We start from the raw sequence: 18,799 nt of genomic DNA on the forward strand, positions 1-18,799 counted from the left end.
GCAAAAACTTAATCTTCTATATGTGCATTGTTGTGCTTGAGATTAATGTTTTGTGAAGGTAAGATTTGTATTGTTAAGAATTGAAGTGATCGGTTGCGATGTTTTGCGGCTGCTACCCAAATTGATTTGTATAGTCTCTATAGACTAAGCAACTGTTGGTGTTACCTTTTTATTTTTAGGTATTATATAATAAATGTAGATGAATTGTTCCTCTCATCAAATAATCTATTGTTTGGTCGGTATTATATTGTATTATGTAATAAATGTTGATGAATTGTTCCTCATCAAATAATCTATTGTTTGGTCATGTCAATTGCAATTTGGGATTTTATGTGATGGCCTCGTACAAAATGTGTGGCCACTTTGAAGAAAAGAAAATCCTATGCAATACAAAATTTTCACATCAAGTTGACAGAGACGAGTTATAACAAAAAGGGACGTTTTCAAAAGAAGCATTTTTTCGATGGTATTTTTGGTTGTCCAGTAAGATAGAGGTATCCTCTGTTAGAGTGTTATTAAATTTTTTGTTGGTAAAATCATTCAAGATTATCGAGAGCCCACCTGGAGATTATTAATTTATTATACACGTAAATCTCAATTTTATTCAATCAATGTCACTTAATAATTATACACATAAATCTTAATTTTATTCAATCAATGTCACTCAGCTAGCTTTGTTTTTATCAATTTGAATCGCTCAACTTTAAAAGATTTATAATTACTTAAGTTGTTTAATAAATAGAACCTGCGATATTTGAAAGCTATGTTCCATGGCTTTTACTGTTGTTCATTTGCACAAACACAAATGCCATCACATACAACCAACTCAATAGCGCTAGTTCAATAAATGAGTAAATTAACTGTCTGTGACCGGGACAGCTAATATGACAATCAACTATTACGAACGGAATGAACAAATAACATGAATCAAACAGATAAAGCAGCCAAAACAGGGATTATGGGGCACGACGCATGTCTGCAGAGTACTACGTTGAGGGAACTGGATAAGGATTTTCTCATCTTCAATAGAATGGAAGTTTAACAAATTAAAAAAAAGATGGATATAGCCTATTCTATGCCTTAAAACATGTATGGTTGTACCACTCAAACGATAGATGAATAGAGAATAGCTCTTATTTTTTCTTCAGTTGAAATAAATCTTCCATGATTAAAAAAGTTTTTATACTTAAATATATTTTTAATTCTTTATATTTAAGATAGATTTATTTTTAATTTCTCAAATTTAAAATGAATATTTAATCCTGTGATATCTTTTTCTTGACACCTGTAAAATAAAAAAATCTCATTTTAATTATTTAAGTAATAACAAATTAAAATAATTATACAATATTAATTAAATTTAATATAACATTTTCACTAAAAAAATATTGAAATATTAATAAGTAAATTTTGTACATTAGTATTTCACAAATTTATTAATAAAATTTAACTATAAAGATTAAAACATTTCTTTTTAAAATTACCAAGTACTAATTTCAAATCTGAGAGACTTAAAACGTAAGCTAAATATTTATGTTTGCACACTAACAAGTGCATCGTGAGGTTTAAGTCAGGAAATATATATTCAGCTGGAGACTCGAGGCCATTTTGTGAATTCACATCCCATATACTGGGTGTGTGTGTGTGTTTCTCTCTCTATATATACACACACATCAATTTATACAATAACTTCTACAACAATCATTTTCTGTTTGTCTCTCCGTTTCATCATTAATAATATTTCAAATTTCTCTTTCTTGGTTGTTCAAATTGTTCTACAATATGTTGTAGAAGTATCATTTCTCATCAATACTAATGTTGGATAGCCGAGTTTAACATCCAAGCAAGTGAACTGAGTTTAATATCCAAGCAAGTGAACTTTAAAATCAGTATAATGTATGAATCCATTGGGATCATATCCAGAAATTCAAAGGCTACAGAAATGGAATAAAACAATATAAAAATAGAAGGGGAGTTGTAATCCGAGGCATAAACATAGACAACATTAAGTTAATTGCAACTTTGCAAGAATACAATTTCTAATAAAGCCATTAAAAAGTATCAAGTACAAAGGCACTTGCTCATTGAATCTGAAGCTGAAACTAAGCACTTGCTTCACATGTCTTGAATATTTCTTTTACAACACGCTCCTAAAACAAGTAAAACAGATGCCTAGATTGTACTGGTTTGGAAAGCTTATGATCCACCGGATGTTGCAGAGTACCAAAAGGAAGAGTTGAATGAGACACGGGCAGATTCTTACTTTCATCTAAGCTTCAACTTCAGCTTTATGGCTTGTGAAGTTTGAACCCAAAAACTCTCGGAACATAACCTTGTGAAGGTTTCTGTGGCTTCAGTTGTCCATAAGTCATCAAGAACAAGTGTGGAAATGTTGTTCCAAAATAAGCTCCATCAATGTCTAGACAGACTTAAGGAAATTTGGGATTAAAATTTAAACCACAATTACATATAGCCCAAACATAAAGCTCATATATCAGCAATTAAAATAGTAAAGTTTAATTGAGAGAATTCAATACAAACAAATCAACAAAATGTCAGGCAATTTAAAAATCAGCTGAATAAGAAGGACCAAACTTCTTAACTTAGAGAAAGAGTGGTAAAAGAACAATTCCCAAAAGTTCACTTCCTGCGGCATCTTCTATAAACGTAAGTGTGCCAACCAAAGTTTTCAGAAACAGTCCTTATTCTAGACATACAACAGCAGGAAGTACAAATGCAGATATAGTTTTTGTCAAAGAAGAAAATACGGTATGGTTTTCATATATATATATATATATATATAGTTAATCATCCATACACTGCCAGTGTAAAGTTTTTTACACGGGCAACCAATCATATCTTTTAAATTATTTTATTTTATTTTTATTTTATTAAATGAGTAACTGACATGACACTATTAAAAGATATGATTGGTTGCCAGTGTAAAAAAACTTTACACTGACAGTGTATAGGTGATTAACTCATATATATATATATATATATATATATATATATATATATACACACAGCTGAATATAACTTTCTCTTACCACATTAGGGACTGGTATAGTATAGTCTACATTAGCAAGACATCCAAGAATACTGTCAGAAAAAAACAGCAGTCTCCAGAAATTCTTATATATGGTCAATCATATTATGAAAACAGTTAACATTTGACATGCAATTCTTATGGTTTTCATATATCATCAAACACTTACAGTTATACTTAAATCACTTGTTATCTGAATATTACTTTCCCTTATTTCCATTAGGGTCAGGTATAGTATAATATAATCTACATCAACAAGACATCCAAGTCGATCGTAAACTGAAATTCTTATATATGGTCAATCATATTCAAAAAACAGTTTACAATCGACAAGCAATTCTTTTTTCTTTTTTTTTTTTCAAGACAACAAACACAAACTGATTTATGTAAGTAAGAAATAAATTTTCCACATAGATCAAAGCCTAAAAAGGACACATCCTTACAAACACATATGGTCAGACTCAAGAAAGAAACTCAAAAGCAAGTATGAAATTTGAAGCACAAGACAATGAAAAGAATGGAATTTCTTGGTGACAGTGTTATCATGTAGCTGCATGAGCTCAAATCCCCCAAAATAAAATAAAAATTCAGCAATAGATATAATATAAGGATACTGCCTTGATACTTGGAGCGAGGATAGTAAAGATCTTCACACCTAGGGCAGTATATTTTCACAGTACTTGACCTAGGAATGTCCGATTGTCCAACTGGAAGACAGGGTTGCCCAGAGCAGTAAACTCTCGGGCATCTGCCAAAATCATAGTTCTTGTATTTGTCAAGCTGCAAAAGTTCCAACATCACTAACAGAACTTATCCCCCGGATGATAAACAACTTGTTTGGATAAACTTTTCTGAAAACACTTTTAGAAGAAAAAAATAAGAAAAATAGAAATAAGCTTTTCAAGCTAAAACTATACACAAGTTAAAAATATGATTTTAAAAAGATAATAAGAGAGACCTTCTATAAATTAGCTTATGCATAAGCTAATTGGTTTATGAAAAAACTTATTTCATTTTTCCTTCATACTAGAAGTGTGTTCAGAAAAGTTTACCCAAACAGACCTAAAGAAAGAAAAGAGCAACCAAGAAGCCTTACCATGGCAGCCATTCCTTTGCTGGTTAACACATACCGGGCATGAATCATACCGTAAAGCATTTCCGCCGCGGATTCAATTAACTCATTCTGCTCCTCTGTGAACATGTCACCTACGAATTCCAACATAACCAGGTATCAATAATAAAAACACTGAATTCTTAACAGGGTTCTAATAGCAGTCACTATTGATAATATTGCAGGAAATTGTAGAGAAGTGCACAAAAATGTTAAAACCCTTGACATTGCATAATGATATTAATTTAAATTCATCATAATTAGACAAAAAATCACAAAAGCTCACCATGGGACGACTCAACATCGAGAATCAAATCAAGAGCGTAATCATAGTAGGGCACTTGACTGCTCAAGCCACATAGGTTAAAGTCGTCCTGTATGTAATCATCATCGACCTCGCAGAAGAACTCGTTTCCTCTGAGATTGCAGAACCAGGAGATCCAGGAGGTGTCGTCGGCGTCGGAGCCACTGACATCGGACTCCTCAGTCTCCGTCTCGGATTCCTCGGCTGCAGGTGAGAAGAAGAGCATGTGATGTTATGCGATGTTATGATTATTGAGAGAGGAAATGGAAAAAGAGAGGACCTTGGAGTGTGGAGCGAGGGTTGACGGGGCGAGAAGTGGAGGGAGAGGATCGCTCGAGGTGCTTGTCGAGGACGTCGTTGATTCGCTTGCGATCCTCCGATTTGGAGGAAACGGACACTCCTCCTCGCTCTTTGTACATGATAGTTACCGAATCATGGTGGGAAATGGAGAATTAGGGTTTTTGATTCAGGGAAGAAGAAGAAGAGGCACCACCGATACCTACATCACATGCCAGGTGCCAACTTAAGCAATACCAAAACCATTTTCTTTTTTTCTGCCCTCATACTCGTACTCGTACTCATACTCATACTCATACTCCTACTCCTCACAAATAATTCATCTATATTTTTTTTATTTATTTCTTTTTCTCTAAAATTATCGATACAATCTATTCTCCCTTTAATTGATTAATGAAGTTGTTAAGTGAGATTATTTGCTATTTATGATTTCTCACCATTAAAGTTCTACTAAAGCAGGAAAGATATCAATCACATTTTTAGTTATTATGAATTGTAAAGCTTTTCTTTTAGGGTTTCTTTTTTTGATAAAATTATTTTAGTTTTTTTTTTCTTTCGTCTTTGAAGTATCTACCGTCGATATCAGTGACTAATTTTCTCGCTACGTTAGAGGCACCTGAAAATGTGGGATAGCTGGTCCCAAGATTTTCGAACCCTTAACCTTGCTTAAGCGTGGATCAGCCCCTACCGCTGAACCACACGCTTGGGGTAAAATTATTTTAATTTAAATTTATTTTTGGTTTTTATAATTTCTCAAATATGCAAATTTTGTTTTCTAATTTTTTTATTACAAATTTTAAAATTAAATAATGTTGATTCATTATTAACATGTCATCTAAAATTAAATAAAAAATATTAATGTGAAATAAATAATATTACTTAATAATTAATTAGTTATATAGAAGAATAATAGTATTAAAAAGTAAAGAGAAAATTATTTTAATAGATTATAAATTTTAATTAAAATAAAATAAATATAACATTTTTCATGTCAACAATTTTTGTTTAATTTTTTTTCTGATACGTTTACGGTGAATTAATATTATTTAATTTTAAAAATTAGGAGAACAAATTTACAATAAAAAATAAAGACTAAAATTGCACATTTTGTAAAATTATAGGGATGAAACGGGATTTAGGCCAATTATTTTCAAAATCTCAAACTCATTTTTTTAATTATTTTTACTTTTTTATTGAAATAAATTTTTGGTCTAACAAATAGAGATTTTTATTTATTTTTTTATATTAATTTCTTTTCAATTTCATCCTATAAAAAAATGTTTCATTTTTGTTAACAGAGAAAAACCAAAAAATTATAGGACCAAAATTTGAGAGAAATAAAATAAAAACAACAAAAGTTTGGGAGGAACCAAATGAAAATAATTAAAACTTTATAAGATGAATTTGTAATGGTTAAACACTCATGTAATGTAAAACCTTAATTTTTAGTGATCAATTAAAAAAATTTAAAATTTAAATCTTAACCATAAAATCTAATAGAAGTCATCTAATCACTTTTATCCTCCTATGAAGAAACTATAATAAATGAGGAGTAACAAAAATAAAATATAATATAAGACAAAAATAAACTTAGGTAATTGTATCATTATATGACTTTTATAAAGTTGTGCTTTTAATTTTTATTATATTTTTACCCGTCACTAATACGTTCATTATAAATTTTGCTATAGAAAGGTATTTCAAAACATATACAAATCGGTACAAAGCTCTAGCTTTATACTTACATGGGGTAATTGTTATGGGTAAATATTATAAGAATTGATTCATTGTTGAAATATCTTTTACCAATTAGCATTTAACATTTTTTGGTACCACAATCCTAAATTATTTTTCTAACAAAAGTTATGAACTTTTGATCAAGATATCATTCATTCTTGTGCTTATTTGACATGAACTTAAATTAGATCACACTTCCAAACTTAGACATGTCTCATGTATGAAATATCCTAATTGTCGCCTTCCTCTACTCACCAGTGTCTCACTTTTGCGATTTTCATTTTCTGATTTACCTACATTCAACAATATCACAACAAATTTATTTATTTTTTACTACTTATTAGTGAACTTATTGTATTTAAAGGTTTAAATTTTATAAATTTAGCTCAAATGTGTCTTTTTTTCTTCTTCTATAAAATAAGGTTAATTTGATTTTAATCCTCTTAATTTAAGTTATTTACATTTTGGTTCTCTCAAATTTTAGTTTTTTTCGTTTTGGTCCTCCCAATTTTTTTTTGTTTTGGTCCTCATAAATTTTTTGATTTTTCTCTACTAAATTTAACAATAAGGATGAAATCGAAACATTAATAATTTACATAGATGAAATTGAAAAGAAAAAAAATAAATGAAAAAATACATCAAAGTGCTAGTGAGCTATAATTTTCAAGATAGAGTCAATGGTAAAAACAAGTGTGTAAGAAAATCATAGGTTCTATCATGAACCAAAGTATCGAGTCATCAATCCACAAAAGAAGAAAAAAAATCAATTACTAAAAGAAGGTTTTTAATTGGTGTATCTTATCAACTTAGGTGATATAGTTGTGGATTATTTGAGATGATTTTCTCAAAGATTTTCTTATAGTGGGCTAGCACAAGAATAATTCTTGATAGGGGTTAAGGAATTAGATTTTTCTCCTTGAGTAAATTGCACGTGACTTCTGATGGTAAAACTTGAATTGGTAAATAGTGACGTTTGAATCAAATGATTGGAAAACTGGATGTAGATAATAGTGATAATGGTCAAACCAGTATAAAATTTGGTGTTCATATTTTCTTTACCCTTCTCGTAGTTCTTGATTGCATATATTGTATAATTGAGCATAATTTGTTTGATCTTTGTTTTATACACAACATAGTAGGATAATTCTTAACCACATTGAACTATCTATATTCAACATCTAAATCCCTTAAAGCCTAAATTGATTGAATCAATGTAAATTTCAAAAGGGTGGAAATTTTTTTCAAAATGGTACTTTCAACAGCTACATAGTCATTCAATCATGTATCTCTTATACAATTGCATATTTCATTCTTCACAAAATTCATTGCAAAAAGACTTCTTTCAATTGTTATAATTGACATAGATAGAAGTATCAAATTGGTCAGGTTGGCCCGATCTAATTTAACCTATACAGATCAAATGTTATTTTAGGTTAGGTTGGTTTGACTTATATTTTTTGTTCGAACTACCATTTTTTGGCCCAACTTGGCTTATGTCGAACTATTGGGCCATTGGGCCAAATTGGCCCAACTTTAAAAAATAAATTAAAAAAAATAACATGATTAATTGATATGATATATTGTCATGAAACATTCAATAGCTTTACATGTATACAATTTTTTACAATCATTACATTTGCATTTATCCACCCCATCAATTAGACCAATCTTTTCATAATAATTCCATACATTATCGGTATTAGACTTACTTTTTTTAGTCTTTTTTGTATCTTGGCCTTGGTCATTGATAACCCTTGTCTTGTTTTTATTACCATTAGTAACAACAATAGACTTTCTCTGTGTCCAGTGGAGTTTCCACTGTATATAAATCATCCTCCGTACTATAAAAAAAAATAATCATCAAAATTCATGATTGTAATATTCAAAATTAAATAAGTTAACTCATTCAGTTTACAGTTCCCACAATGAATTATAAAACAACAAGTCAACATAATTCTTAATTCAATTCACAAGCAACTAGAAGTCAAAATTCAATTCACAATTCTCGATCCATACAACACAAGCCTTAAAAAAATAAAATAACATACTTGATATTTGGTAATGGTTGGAACCAAGGGTAAGCACCAACAGTAGACAATAAAACAATAGATGATAATTGAAATAAAATAGGAAAAATATCATAACAAAAAAAGACTTATTAGCTAGATAAATATTTTTGAATAGTTGAGTAGAAAAAACTATATCATAAAAAGAATGAATATTTCTTAGAGTGAAGTAATAACCTATAATTTCATGGTTTAAGTGGTAAAGGTGAGTCATTATTATCACTTTGTGAAAGCAAATGCAAGCATGACTACGTTTTAACTCTAAACTTGTAAATACAAACAAATACAAAAAAATGAAAGACTATTATTATTATAGTATTATTATACTTTAATCTATTATTTTATGATACATTACAAATTAATGTTAATTTAAATTATTATACATGGTTGTTTGAAGCATCAGTTTAAACTTAAAAATGATAACGAAATTGAGCTTTCTAAAACTTCATATTTTCATCAAACACATACAGCATTAGCTGGTGGGCAACTTTATAACTGCACCCAGATAACAAGTTTATGACAAGAAGCCAACATGTAAACCCTATTCTATCTTTTTGGCACTTTTGCCTTACACGTTGTAACTCTACTCTATTGTTCTTACTCTTCTTATACACATAAAAGAAGCCACCAAAAGTGAGGAACCTGTTTGCTCCAGAATCTGCCATCTAGTTCAATGACAGAAAGTGGTTCCAAGCAGGCACCTCGCAGCTGTACCACAATACAAGAAATGGATACACCTCTCAAGTGGCAATCAAATTTCAGAGAAGATCTCAATAGTAGCATTGCACATCTTTATGATTCTCCTTCCTTGCATTCATTCTGCTTCCTTAGCTTTTTCATATCTAATAATGAATGGCATGCAAACGGCAAGCCTATGATAGTGTGACACTGAGACGATACACTTTTCTATCATCACAAGATGAGGAAATGTGGTAGTATCATTTATCATTATCATTATTATTATTATTATGGTGCATCCTATTTTGCACAGCCTTTACTGCAGCAACTCTGGCTGCGTTTGCTGCTTTATTAGCTGCAGCCACTACTTTATTCACCCCTTCATCCACCTTTGCCATGTTGTAAGCTTTCTCGGCAGCATTATGTGCATCCTGCTCAGAATGAGAGAAGTAAGTACCAAGTATAACAATTCCCATATTTATTATTGCAGGGTCTAGTGCTCATGAATCAGGTGGTTTAAGGTCCACGAGAATGCTCAAGTAGCTTATGCAGAAAGCAAGTCAGATAAAACTAGGGAAGGTTCAGGCTTATTCATGATTTTTTTTATTTGAATGTGCTTCATAGTAACAAACAGAAAGAAACAAGGAAAGCAACTACAATAAGCAGCAGAACAACATATAGCAATGCAGGTTTTCTAATGCGTGTCAATGGGCACATGATATGGAGTCAAAAATAAAAAGCATTTATTACATAAAAATATAAATTTCAAAATTTAAAGTGTTTAATTGAGTGTATTTAATGCTTTTATACCATGTGTTTATGGGTACACAGTAGAAAAACTGATAATTATCATTGTTTTTGTTCCCCCTTTTACTTAAAGAATAACCACATTCACCCCTTTCTTTTCCAATCTACAATGTGTTTTTTGTACAAGCTTCTATATGCAATCCATTGCAAGTGTAAACTGCACTCTTACCTGTACAGCATTGAAAAACTTGGCGTGGTCCACAGCACATGGAGAGCCAGTAGGACTATTATGTCCTTTAGGATCATCAAGAATCCCATTCTGCCAGTGACCACATTTTGTTTCCCCATTTCTGAAAGTGTACATTCCCAGACCTTGTCTTCTTCCTTCATGCCATGCGCCCTCATACCGATGACCATTCTGAAATTGATACACTCCAAAACCATGCATCTTGTCTGCAAAATATTCTCCAGCATATATGTCCCCATTTCTGCAGTATACATAAAATGAGTGTAAAGGCCCACTCAAAAGAGATACTTTTCGTATTTGTTGAGTAAACCAAAGCTTCCAACCACAATTGTTCTTTTGTAATGCATTCACATTCAATATATGTAGAAATCTTAAGATACCACAGCAATAATGACAATACCAGTCTTGTACCACTTTCCATTTGTTGTTCTTTTAGGTCCATGTTAAAAAAATGAAAAGTGGTTAAAAATATTGAAATTATACAGTTCTTAAAATTTTAATCAAATTCAATGATGCAGCTATTAATGATGCAAGGTTGAAGAAGTAAGACAGGGTCAGAAAGTTGTAATCTTGAATACTGATAGTCTGATACAGTAACCGAGAAATACTTTCAAGTGCATCTACACTGTAACAGATTCAATGTTCCAAGTTTCCAATCACTTTTCAAGTGTCTTAGCTGGTTATGTATATTACAGGTAAAATTGGTTGAGACATAATATACATGATAATTTGATGTTTGCAGAAACAGGAAACAAATTTATCATCTTCAGGAATATCATCAATAAGCTAGTAATTGTCTACAAGAAATGTGGCATCAAAAGCTTTGATTTACTGACATATGCTTAAAAACAGGCTGAGCTTAGATTCAAATGAGTTGAAAAATATACAGAACATTCAATTAAATTGCTGCCTTGTGGTTAGCGAAAAACTAGACCAACCCCTTTGACTTCTGACAGTAAATATTAAAAATAACTGATTGAACACCAGTTTAACAGCAAAGAAGGCAGAAAATCTTTTATGTGAACCAGTGCAAGTGTGCAACAAAATGTTGCCATTTTTAGTTTGGCCAACAATGAAGCATAGTAAATCAAAATCAATATCCCCCTAAATTTTACAAGAAGATTGGCAATGCAATATCAACAACACGGGTTGTTGACAATTTGAATGGTCATATTTGCAAACAAAACTTTATATAAAAAAGGGGTCTAGAATCATAGTTACTGGCACACATGAATATCAACAGACCTGACATGGATAAATTTATGAAGTATTGACATATTGGATCCAATAATGCTTCAACAAAAACTTCTCCGGGAAAGATGAACACATTTCTAAACTTTCGCCCTCAGAAACACCAATGTTTTCTTAAAATGAAAATACAAAAGCTTGGATCAGATGCACACAAAAGTTCAGTATCAACCATAGTTTAGGAAATGCTCAACAATTTTCAACCGGAAAACCAAAGTCCCAGGGCACTGAATAATGAGAACCCTAAACCTAAACAGATTAGGTAAAATCTCTATAAATTAAACCCCCCACTCTAATTCTTGTGATTGTATGCATCCACAATTTTCCTCTATAATTTTACAAAACCTTCATTTCAGCCCCTCTGCAAAGAATAATAGTGCACACAGTAACAATATTAAAGGTTAATCCACTGTGTATAATAACTTCGTTGATTTTAATAATAATTATCTTAAAAGTTATTCCACATATAATTTTTAATACAGTGTAAAACTTTTTACGGTGACTGTGAATAAAAATTAAACTCATCTTCAAAACATTATTTACTTCTTAGTCTTGCTCTAGTAAGATTAAGAACTAAAGTGAATGATATTTATCAACATCACGACTAAAGCATCCACACAAATTATAAGCTGAAAAACAAAAACACACCTGAAATGATACTGTCCGAGTCCATGTTTGACACCCCATTTGAACTCCCCAACATAGCGGCTGCCATCAATGCAAGTGTGGACTCCAAACCCATGGCACTGCCCATTAGACCACTCACCACCATACACATCACCACTGTAAAATCTATAGATCCCCATTCCATGCCTCAAACCCTCCCTATACTGCCCCCTATACCTGCTCCCTCTAGCCCATGTCTCAACACCATACCCATCATACTTCCCATCAACCCAATCCCCCTCATATCTCCCATTCATGTGATAGTGATAAACCCCACTCCCACAACACTTCCCCTTCTCGAATTCACCCTCGTACACGTCCCCATTGCTATAAACTTGCACCCAACACCCCCAACTCAATTTCTTCACTTGCTTCGGCTTCGACCCTATAGACCACACCACAGGGTGAGGAGAAGAGGAAGAAGGAGGAGAAGAGAGCTTGGCGGGGAACAATCGAGTGAAGAACGACAGCGCCAGATTGAGGGAAATTAACAGTGCTGCTGAAAAAGCGATGACGGAGAGGAAATCCAACGGGCTAGGGTTTGAAAAGAGGAAGTAGAGAGAGGGAAGGGGGAGGAAGATGAGGAAACGGAAACGGGGAAGAAGCTTTGAAGTTGGAAGCTTTGCGCCAAAGGGTGCGGGGAACAAAGGAAAAGGGAGGGTTTTCATCGGTTGTCTCTTGTGGGGTGAGGTTTGAGATGGGTTATCGGAGAAGCGTTCATGGTGACAGGGAATGTTTGGTGGTGGTGGATGGTGCGAAGAGGGTGAAACTTGAATTGAGAAATGGGTTTGATTTTGGTTTTGGTTTGCGTTGGGGGAGAAGGAGAGTGGAGTTGACGTTGCATCAGAAGAGAGAGGGGAGTTCTCTTTTCCGAAGTGAAGCTGAGGATTGTGGTGGTGATGCATTAACACGCCAAAGAAGTGACACTGTTTTGCTTTGTTGCGTGGTGCTGTGCGTGGATAATGAATATATTATATATGTATGTATCTATGAAGAGTGGTTTGCAGTTATGAATCTGTGGTTGTGGTTTTGATTTTGTTGAGTCCAGGGCGGGTACTATGGTTGCCGCTTTTGAGAGAAAAGAAAAGGAAAGAGGAAAAGTGCAGTTTGTGTGTGTTTTGGGGTCCAAACTCTATGGGATGGGATGTCATAAATTATAATATCTATAGTAACTGCCGCATATGAAAACAAAGAGGCCTGGCCTTTGTCTGGATTTGCAAAATTGCCACTTAGGTACAATCAATCCTAGATTGTCTGTCTGTTGTTGAATGCTGAGGGTAACTATCAATTACGAGAGCTGTGCTTCTTTGGACTGCTAAATTGCCACTTGCATACGATCCAAGGTTGCAACTTGCAAACATGTTGACTACTGCTGTAAATTATGAGTAGTAGTTATAAATAAAATTTAAATATGTATTTAGTTTGTATAAATTTATTTTTATCACTCAAATTAATAATTAATAATTTTTATTTTTATTTTTATTTTATTATTATTATCTTTTTTTGTTCGCTCCTGGAGTATCCACCGCTGATAACAATGACTAATCTCTTCGCTACGTTGGAGGCACCTCAAAGAATGGGATAACTGGCCCCAAGATTTAACGCGGCTGCATTCGAACCCTTGACCTTACTTAAGCGTTATAATTTTTAAAAATTTTATTTTAACCTCTTAAATCATCTATAACATATTTAAAAATAATAGATTGAGATATTTATATAATATCAATTGAGTTTAATGTGATATTTTTATTAATAAAAATTAGTAAATAAATTTTATATGACAATATTTTTTGACAGATTTTATAAAAAGATTTGCATATAAAATTTATAACAATATTTTCTTAAAAATTAAAAAAATCAAATTTAAATTTAAGAAATTAAAAATAAAATTATTTTAAATTTAAGAGATTAAAAATATATTATATATTTAAATCTATAAATAAATATTGAATCTTCCGCTCCAACATATTTAATAGATATTTCAATTCCTTAATAATACTTTTTTACTGCAATCAATACCTTAATCATACTAACAAATATAATTTTGTGATCATGCAAAAAACTTTGTTTTATAATTTCTACGCTTCCAAAAGGTTAATATTCGACTATGTTAGAAGAAGTTTTCAATATAAATCAGAGGTACTTCTTTTATTAAGAGTATAATGTTGAATGTTGCAATTTATATGATTTCAAATGTAATATAATATGAATAAATTATGTTGAGAAAAAATACTTATTTTTTTAATGTGTTTATGATCTTTAATAAAGATTATTAATGTTTATGAAATTCAATATTATTGTTAAAAATAAATAAATTTTCAATAAAATAATTATTTACTTTTATTAAAAGGACGACAATTAAAGAGAACAATAATAAAATTAGTATTATAAGACAACAATTTAAGGAGATTTAATAATAAAAATACAAATACAAAATTAAAAGCCTAAAAATGAGAAAATGAGTTTATGGTCATATTTAAGAGTATTTTTTTTACCAAATCAATTTCTATAAAGATAAAATAATATTTTTAATAATGATTTCATATTTAAAATAGAAATTGATTTTAATTTTTTTTATTAAAATATAAATGTCGAACGACTTTAAATTTTTATTAGGAGTATAGAAATTTTCATAAGCATTGATAATTTGTTTTTAAGGAATAAATTTAAGCATTTACTCTAAATTATTATTTACACTATGGTAATTAATAAATAAAATGAAGAAAAAAAATTAGTACATGTTAAATGTACAAAATAAAATGATTATTAACTTTTCGTGAGTATTGATTAATCTTATTTTAGAACACCACGTAAATAATATCCATAATAAAAAGAGTAAAATAATTATTAATATGATACGTTAAAATCACGTAGGCATATATGCTATGATTATAACTTTATAATTACACGCTATTATAACAATAATCAAAATTTAAAATTGGTGCTTAAATGGATCATCCTTTTCAGTTTTCAAGTTGGAGGTTGATATCTAATTTATTTATTTATTAATTATTTTTTCTTTTATATTAATTCATGAACAAAATATAAAAATATTAACTAAAAAAAAAGAGGAATTCCTTTTTTTAGCGAACAATTGATATAGGAAAATGATAGATTATTTGATTGATCTGGATCAAATTGATCCTTATCCTGATTTTCATGATGACTCCATGAAAGAAAATTGATGCATGAAAAACATTTGAAGTAAGTCAGACTTATTACGTAGATGTGCTCCCAATGGTCAAGCTAGATGACTAAACATGATAAGTGAGTAGATGACTCTTGTATCTCGTGATTTCACACTCTCAACTCTATAAATACAAGAACATTGTACCCATCTCACGATATCTACAATATGTATAATAGAAAACATGAGAAAATAAAAAATAAAAAAATAGTCAGTTATAGTAGAAAAAATAAAATGTTCTAATCAAAATGTGTAAAGATAAAAAAGAATAATATTTATTAATAATCTATAATTTTTACATTTATATATACATATTATAATAAATAAATAAATAAAAGAATACGCTTTTAATGATTAAATAGTTATACTCTTAAATTTATATTATGTATTTTATAATTTTTAAAATTACCCTATGTAATTAAAAATGCTAAGTACAATTACCTATTTTTCTAATCTTGATATTTTTTTTCTTAAATATGTTTTTAATAACCCCTCAAAACTGGATATATGTTTTTTTGTTCTCAAAATTAAAATTGTATTTTTAATCCTTGTAATTTCAAAAAAGATTGTTTTAGTCTCTTCTTTATCTTCAAATTTTAAACTTGTACATTTAATTTCAAAGTATAAAAAATTATTATTTTAGTTCATCTGTTTAATTATGCTATTATTATTAGTGGTACATTGGTACGGGAACTAAAACAATATTATTTTTAATTTATAGGGACTAAACAATAAATTTTAAATTTGAGGAACCAAAATAATAATTTTTGATATTTTTAAGATAGAAGCACAATTTTTAGATTTAGAGAATTAAAAAAAGAAATATACTCTAAATTTACAAGACTAAAATCACAATTAAGCCTTTTTTTATTGTTACAATAATTTTCTCTCACAATTTTTTCAAAGATAAATAAATAGAGAGACAAAAGGTAAATATTTATTTTTGTTACAACTATCTTCTCTCACAATTTACTCAAATATAAATATAATGAGACACAAAATTTCTCTTTTTCTTACTAGATAATAATAATATATAAAGAGGATATAAAGTTTTGTTTTTCACTTTTCAATGTTCAATTTTATTCGTTAATATCATAGTCATTTCTTTTGATTACTTTGTTTAATTAACTCCAAAAATGACATTCGCTTAAATTTTAGTTTTCACTTACTAGTATCCTATCATCGTAAACCAACCACATTCCTCTAATGACAAATGATTTTTTTGGCTTAACATTATATCTTTTTTACTTTTGGTTATTTATCATTTATTTTTTATTTTAGTTATTCTATATTTTATCTTTTATTTAAATGAAACATATAAAGATACGAAATGTCTCAACTCAATAATATATACTAATATATAAAAGGGATATTACTTTTATTAACCACCATGGCCTCCACATTTGGTAGACCATTATACTTTTTTGTTATTAAAAAGAATTAATATTTTTAACAAATTCAAAACCTTAAAACTTAAAAACAAGCTACAACATTAGTTGAATTAATATATATTTATCACTTAATCTTATTTTTTATTTTATTTTTAATAAAAACATGAAGTTTGTCGATTTCACTACGTCCTAATTATGTTTTGTTCTCCACTTTATTGAGATTTGTTTATTTTTAAATTATATTACAAATACATCAATTGTACGAATATTTTTATTTTTTATTTTTTTCAACAACCTCTTTTCTCTCACTAACAATTTCCCCAACATTCGCTCACTAGTGATGTAACATTTTTTTTCTCTATTTTTTTTTTACTTTTTTATTTTAATAAAACACTTCGTCACTAAAAATATATAAAGAAAATAAATTATTTTGGTGTACACAATTTTTTCCTCTCCATTTTAATCTTATAATTATTGACATATTATTATTATTTTTAAATAAAATACATAAAAATGAAAAATGCTTCTTTCATACTAGAATTGAATAATATAGATTTATGATTTATACATGCAAACAACTTAATTAAGAATTTATATATAAGTATTTATGTAAAAATTGTTTTAATAATAAAAATAATATTACACTATTTACTTATAAATTATATATTATTTTTTAGAATTTATTAAAATAATATAAAACAATTTATGGACATATATTCATTTATTTTATGTATTCTTTCAAATATTTATATAAGTATTTATATCATAAAATAAGTTGAATAAGCTATGAAAGAAGTTATTTTTATATAATTATTTTTGTTAATTTCAAGAGAAGTTTATTAACTAGGATCTTTGACTTTTTCATGTATTGACCTTAAAGTATTCTCACAAATTTTAGCTTTTTTTAATCGGTTTTGAGACTTAGACCTATTTGTTTATTTATTTTATTTATGAAAATATTTTTTTAATAGAATAAATAATTTTATCTATATTAATATATAAAAATGATATTTTTTAGTAATTATCTTGATCTCCATATTTTTGTTAATCATTATACTTTTCTATTTTAAAAATTTTAAAAAATATTTTAATCAAATTTAATAACTTAAAATTAATGAACTAACTATAACACTAATTATACTAATATACTTTTAATACTTAATTTTTATTTTCATTTTACCTATAATAGAGATACAAAATGTTTAAACTAAAAATTATTATAACTAATTTTTAAAATAAGAAATATCCTATATGCTTCTTTTTTGTGTGAATGAATAGGAAGGGTTAATTTGTGAAATGAAGGGATGTTAAGGGCAAGAAGGTAAAAGTGCATAACCTGAAAGCTGTGGTCGATCGCGTCGCCTTTTCTCAGCAAAATGCACAAACAGGAATCAGCTAACGGCAACTGCAGCTTAACCGTAACTGTTCCGGGAATCGCGTCCACGTGGCACTCTCTTTACTTCACACGTGGAATTCGAATATAATATTTTTTGCCAATCCAGAATTGGAAAGAAACTTTGAACCTCATCAATCAATCACATGCTTCACCTATATTTACGTAAACGCCACTCTGCGTTGTCCTTTTCACCCACAAGCGTAAGAACCGGAATTCTCGATTTTTTTTTTTGTTTTGTTTTGGTAAATGATAATTTTATAATATATATTTATGCATATTTTCGGTGATACAAAGTTCTACTCTTAATTTGGATTTCATTATTCTAAAAATGTTGATTTAATTATGCATTTAACTTGGTCTCCAAATGTAAATTACAGTGTTATCTTATAAAAACGACACAATCAAGTCATTGGACAACGACAGGGTACCCTTTTTGTTCAGTGCCATGTTATTCCATGTTTAATGTACATATATAGGAAAAAAAAAACATTATGATATGAACAAAAGAAGTGGCACATCACTATCGGAGAGATTTAATCATGCTTAGTTGATAACATTATAAGAACTGAATCGAGAGGGTTGAAAATAAAATTGTAATTATATTATGATTATTAATATTATTATTTATATTTAGAGGTGAAAAGGGGTGAAGGGTCCAGATGTGTATGATGGTTG

At 29.4% G+C, this 18,799-nt stretch overlaps 2 protein-coding genes across 2 annotated transcripts; both read right to left on the bottom strand.

Moving 5' to 3' along the window:
* Nucleotides 1-1,943: 1,943 nt before the first annotated feature.
* LOC109811828 (putative casein kinase II subunit beta-4) lies at nucleotides 1,944-5,030 on the bottom strand. The gene is made up of 5 exons (XM_020375666.3): nucleotides 4,745-5,030; nucleotides 4,447-4,668; nucleotides 4,146-4,255; nucleotides 3,664-3,829; nucleotides 1,944-2,419 (listed from the first exon to the last, which is right to left on the bottom strand). The coding sequence occupies exons 1-5, from the start codon at nucleotides 4,881-4,883 to the stop codon at nucleotides 2,289-2,291; spliced, it is 768 nt and encodes a 255-aa protein (XP_020231255.1). The 5' UTR covers nucleotides 4,884-5,030; the 3' UTR covers nucleotides 1,944-2,288.
* Nucleotides 5,031-8,992: 3,962 nt separating this feature from the next.
* Nucleotides 8,993-13,291, bottom strand: LOC109811823 (uncharacterized). The gene is made up of 3 exons (XM_020375661.3): nucleotides 12,133-13,291; nucleotides 10,219-10,477; nucleotides 8,993-9,673 (listed from the first exon to the last, which is right to left on the bottom strand). Exons 1-3 carry the CDS (start codon nucleotides 13,053-13,055, stop codon nucleotides 9,503-9,505), a joined length of 1,353 nt encoding a protein of 450 aa, XP_020231250.1. The 5' UTR covers nucleotides 13,056-13,291; the 3' UTR covers nucleotides 8,993-9,502.
* Between the last annotated feature and the right edge of the window lie 5,508 nt (nucleotides 13,292-18,799).

Source organism: Cajanus cajan, chromosome 5 (assembly GCF_000230855.2).
Source record: "Cajanus cajan strain Asha chromosome 5, NIPB_CcT2T_4, whole genome shotgun sequence".
Taxonomy (NCBI): Eukaryota; Viridiplantae; Streptophyta; class Magnoliopsida; order Fabales; family Fabaceae; genus Cajanus; species Cajanus cajan.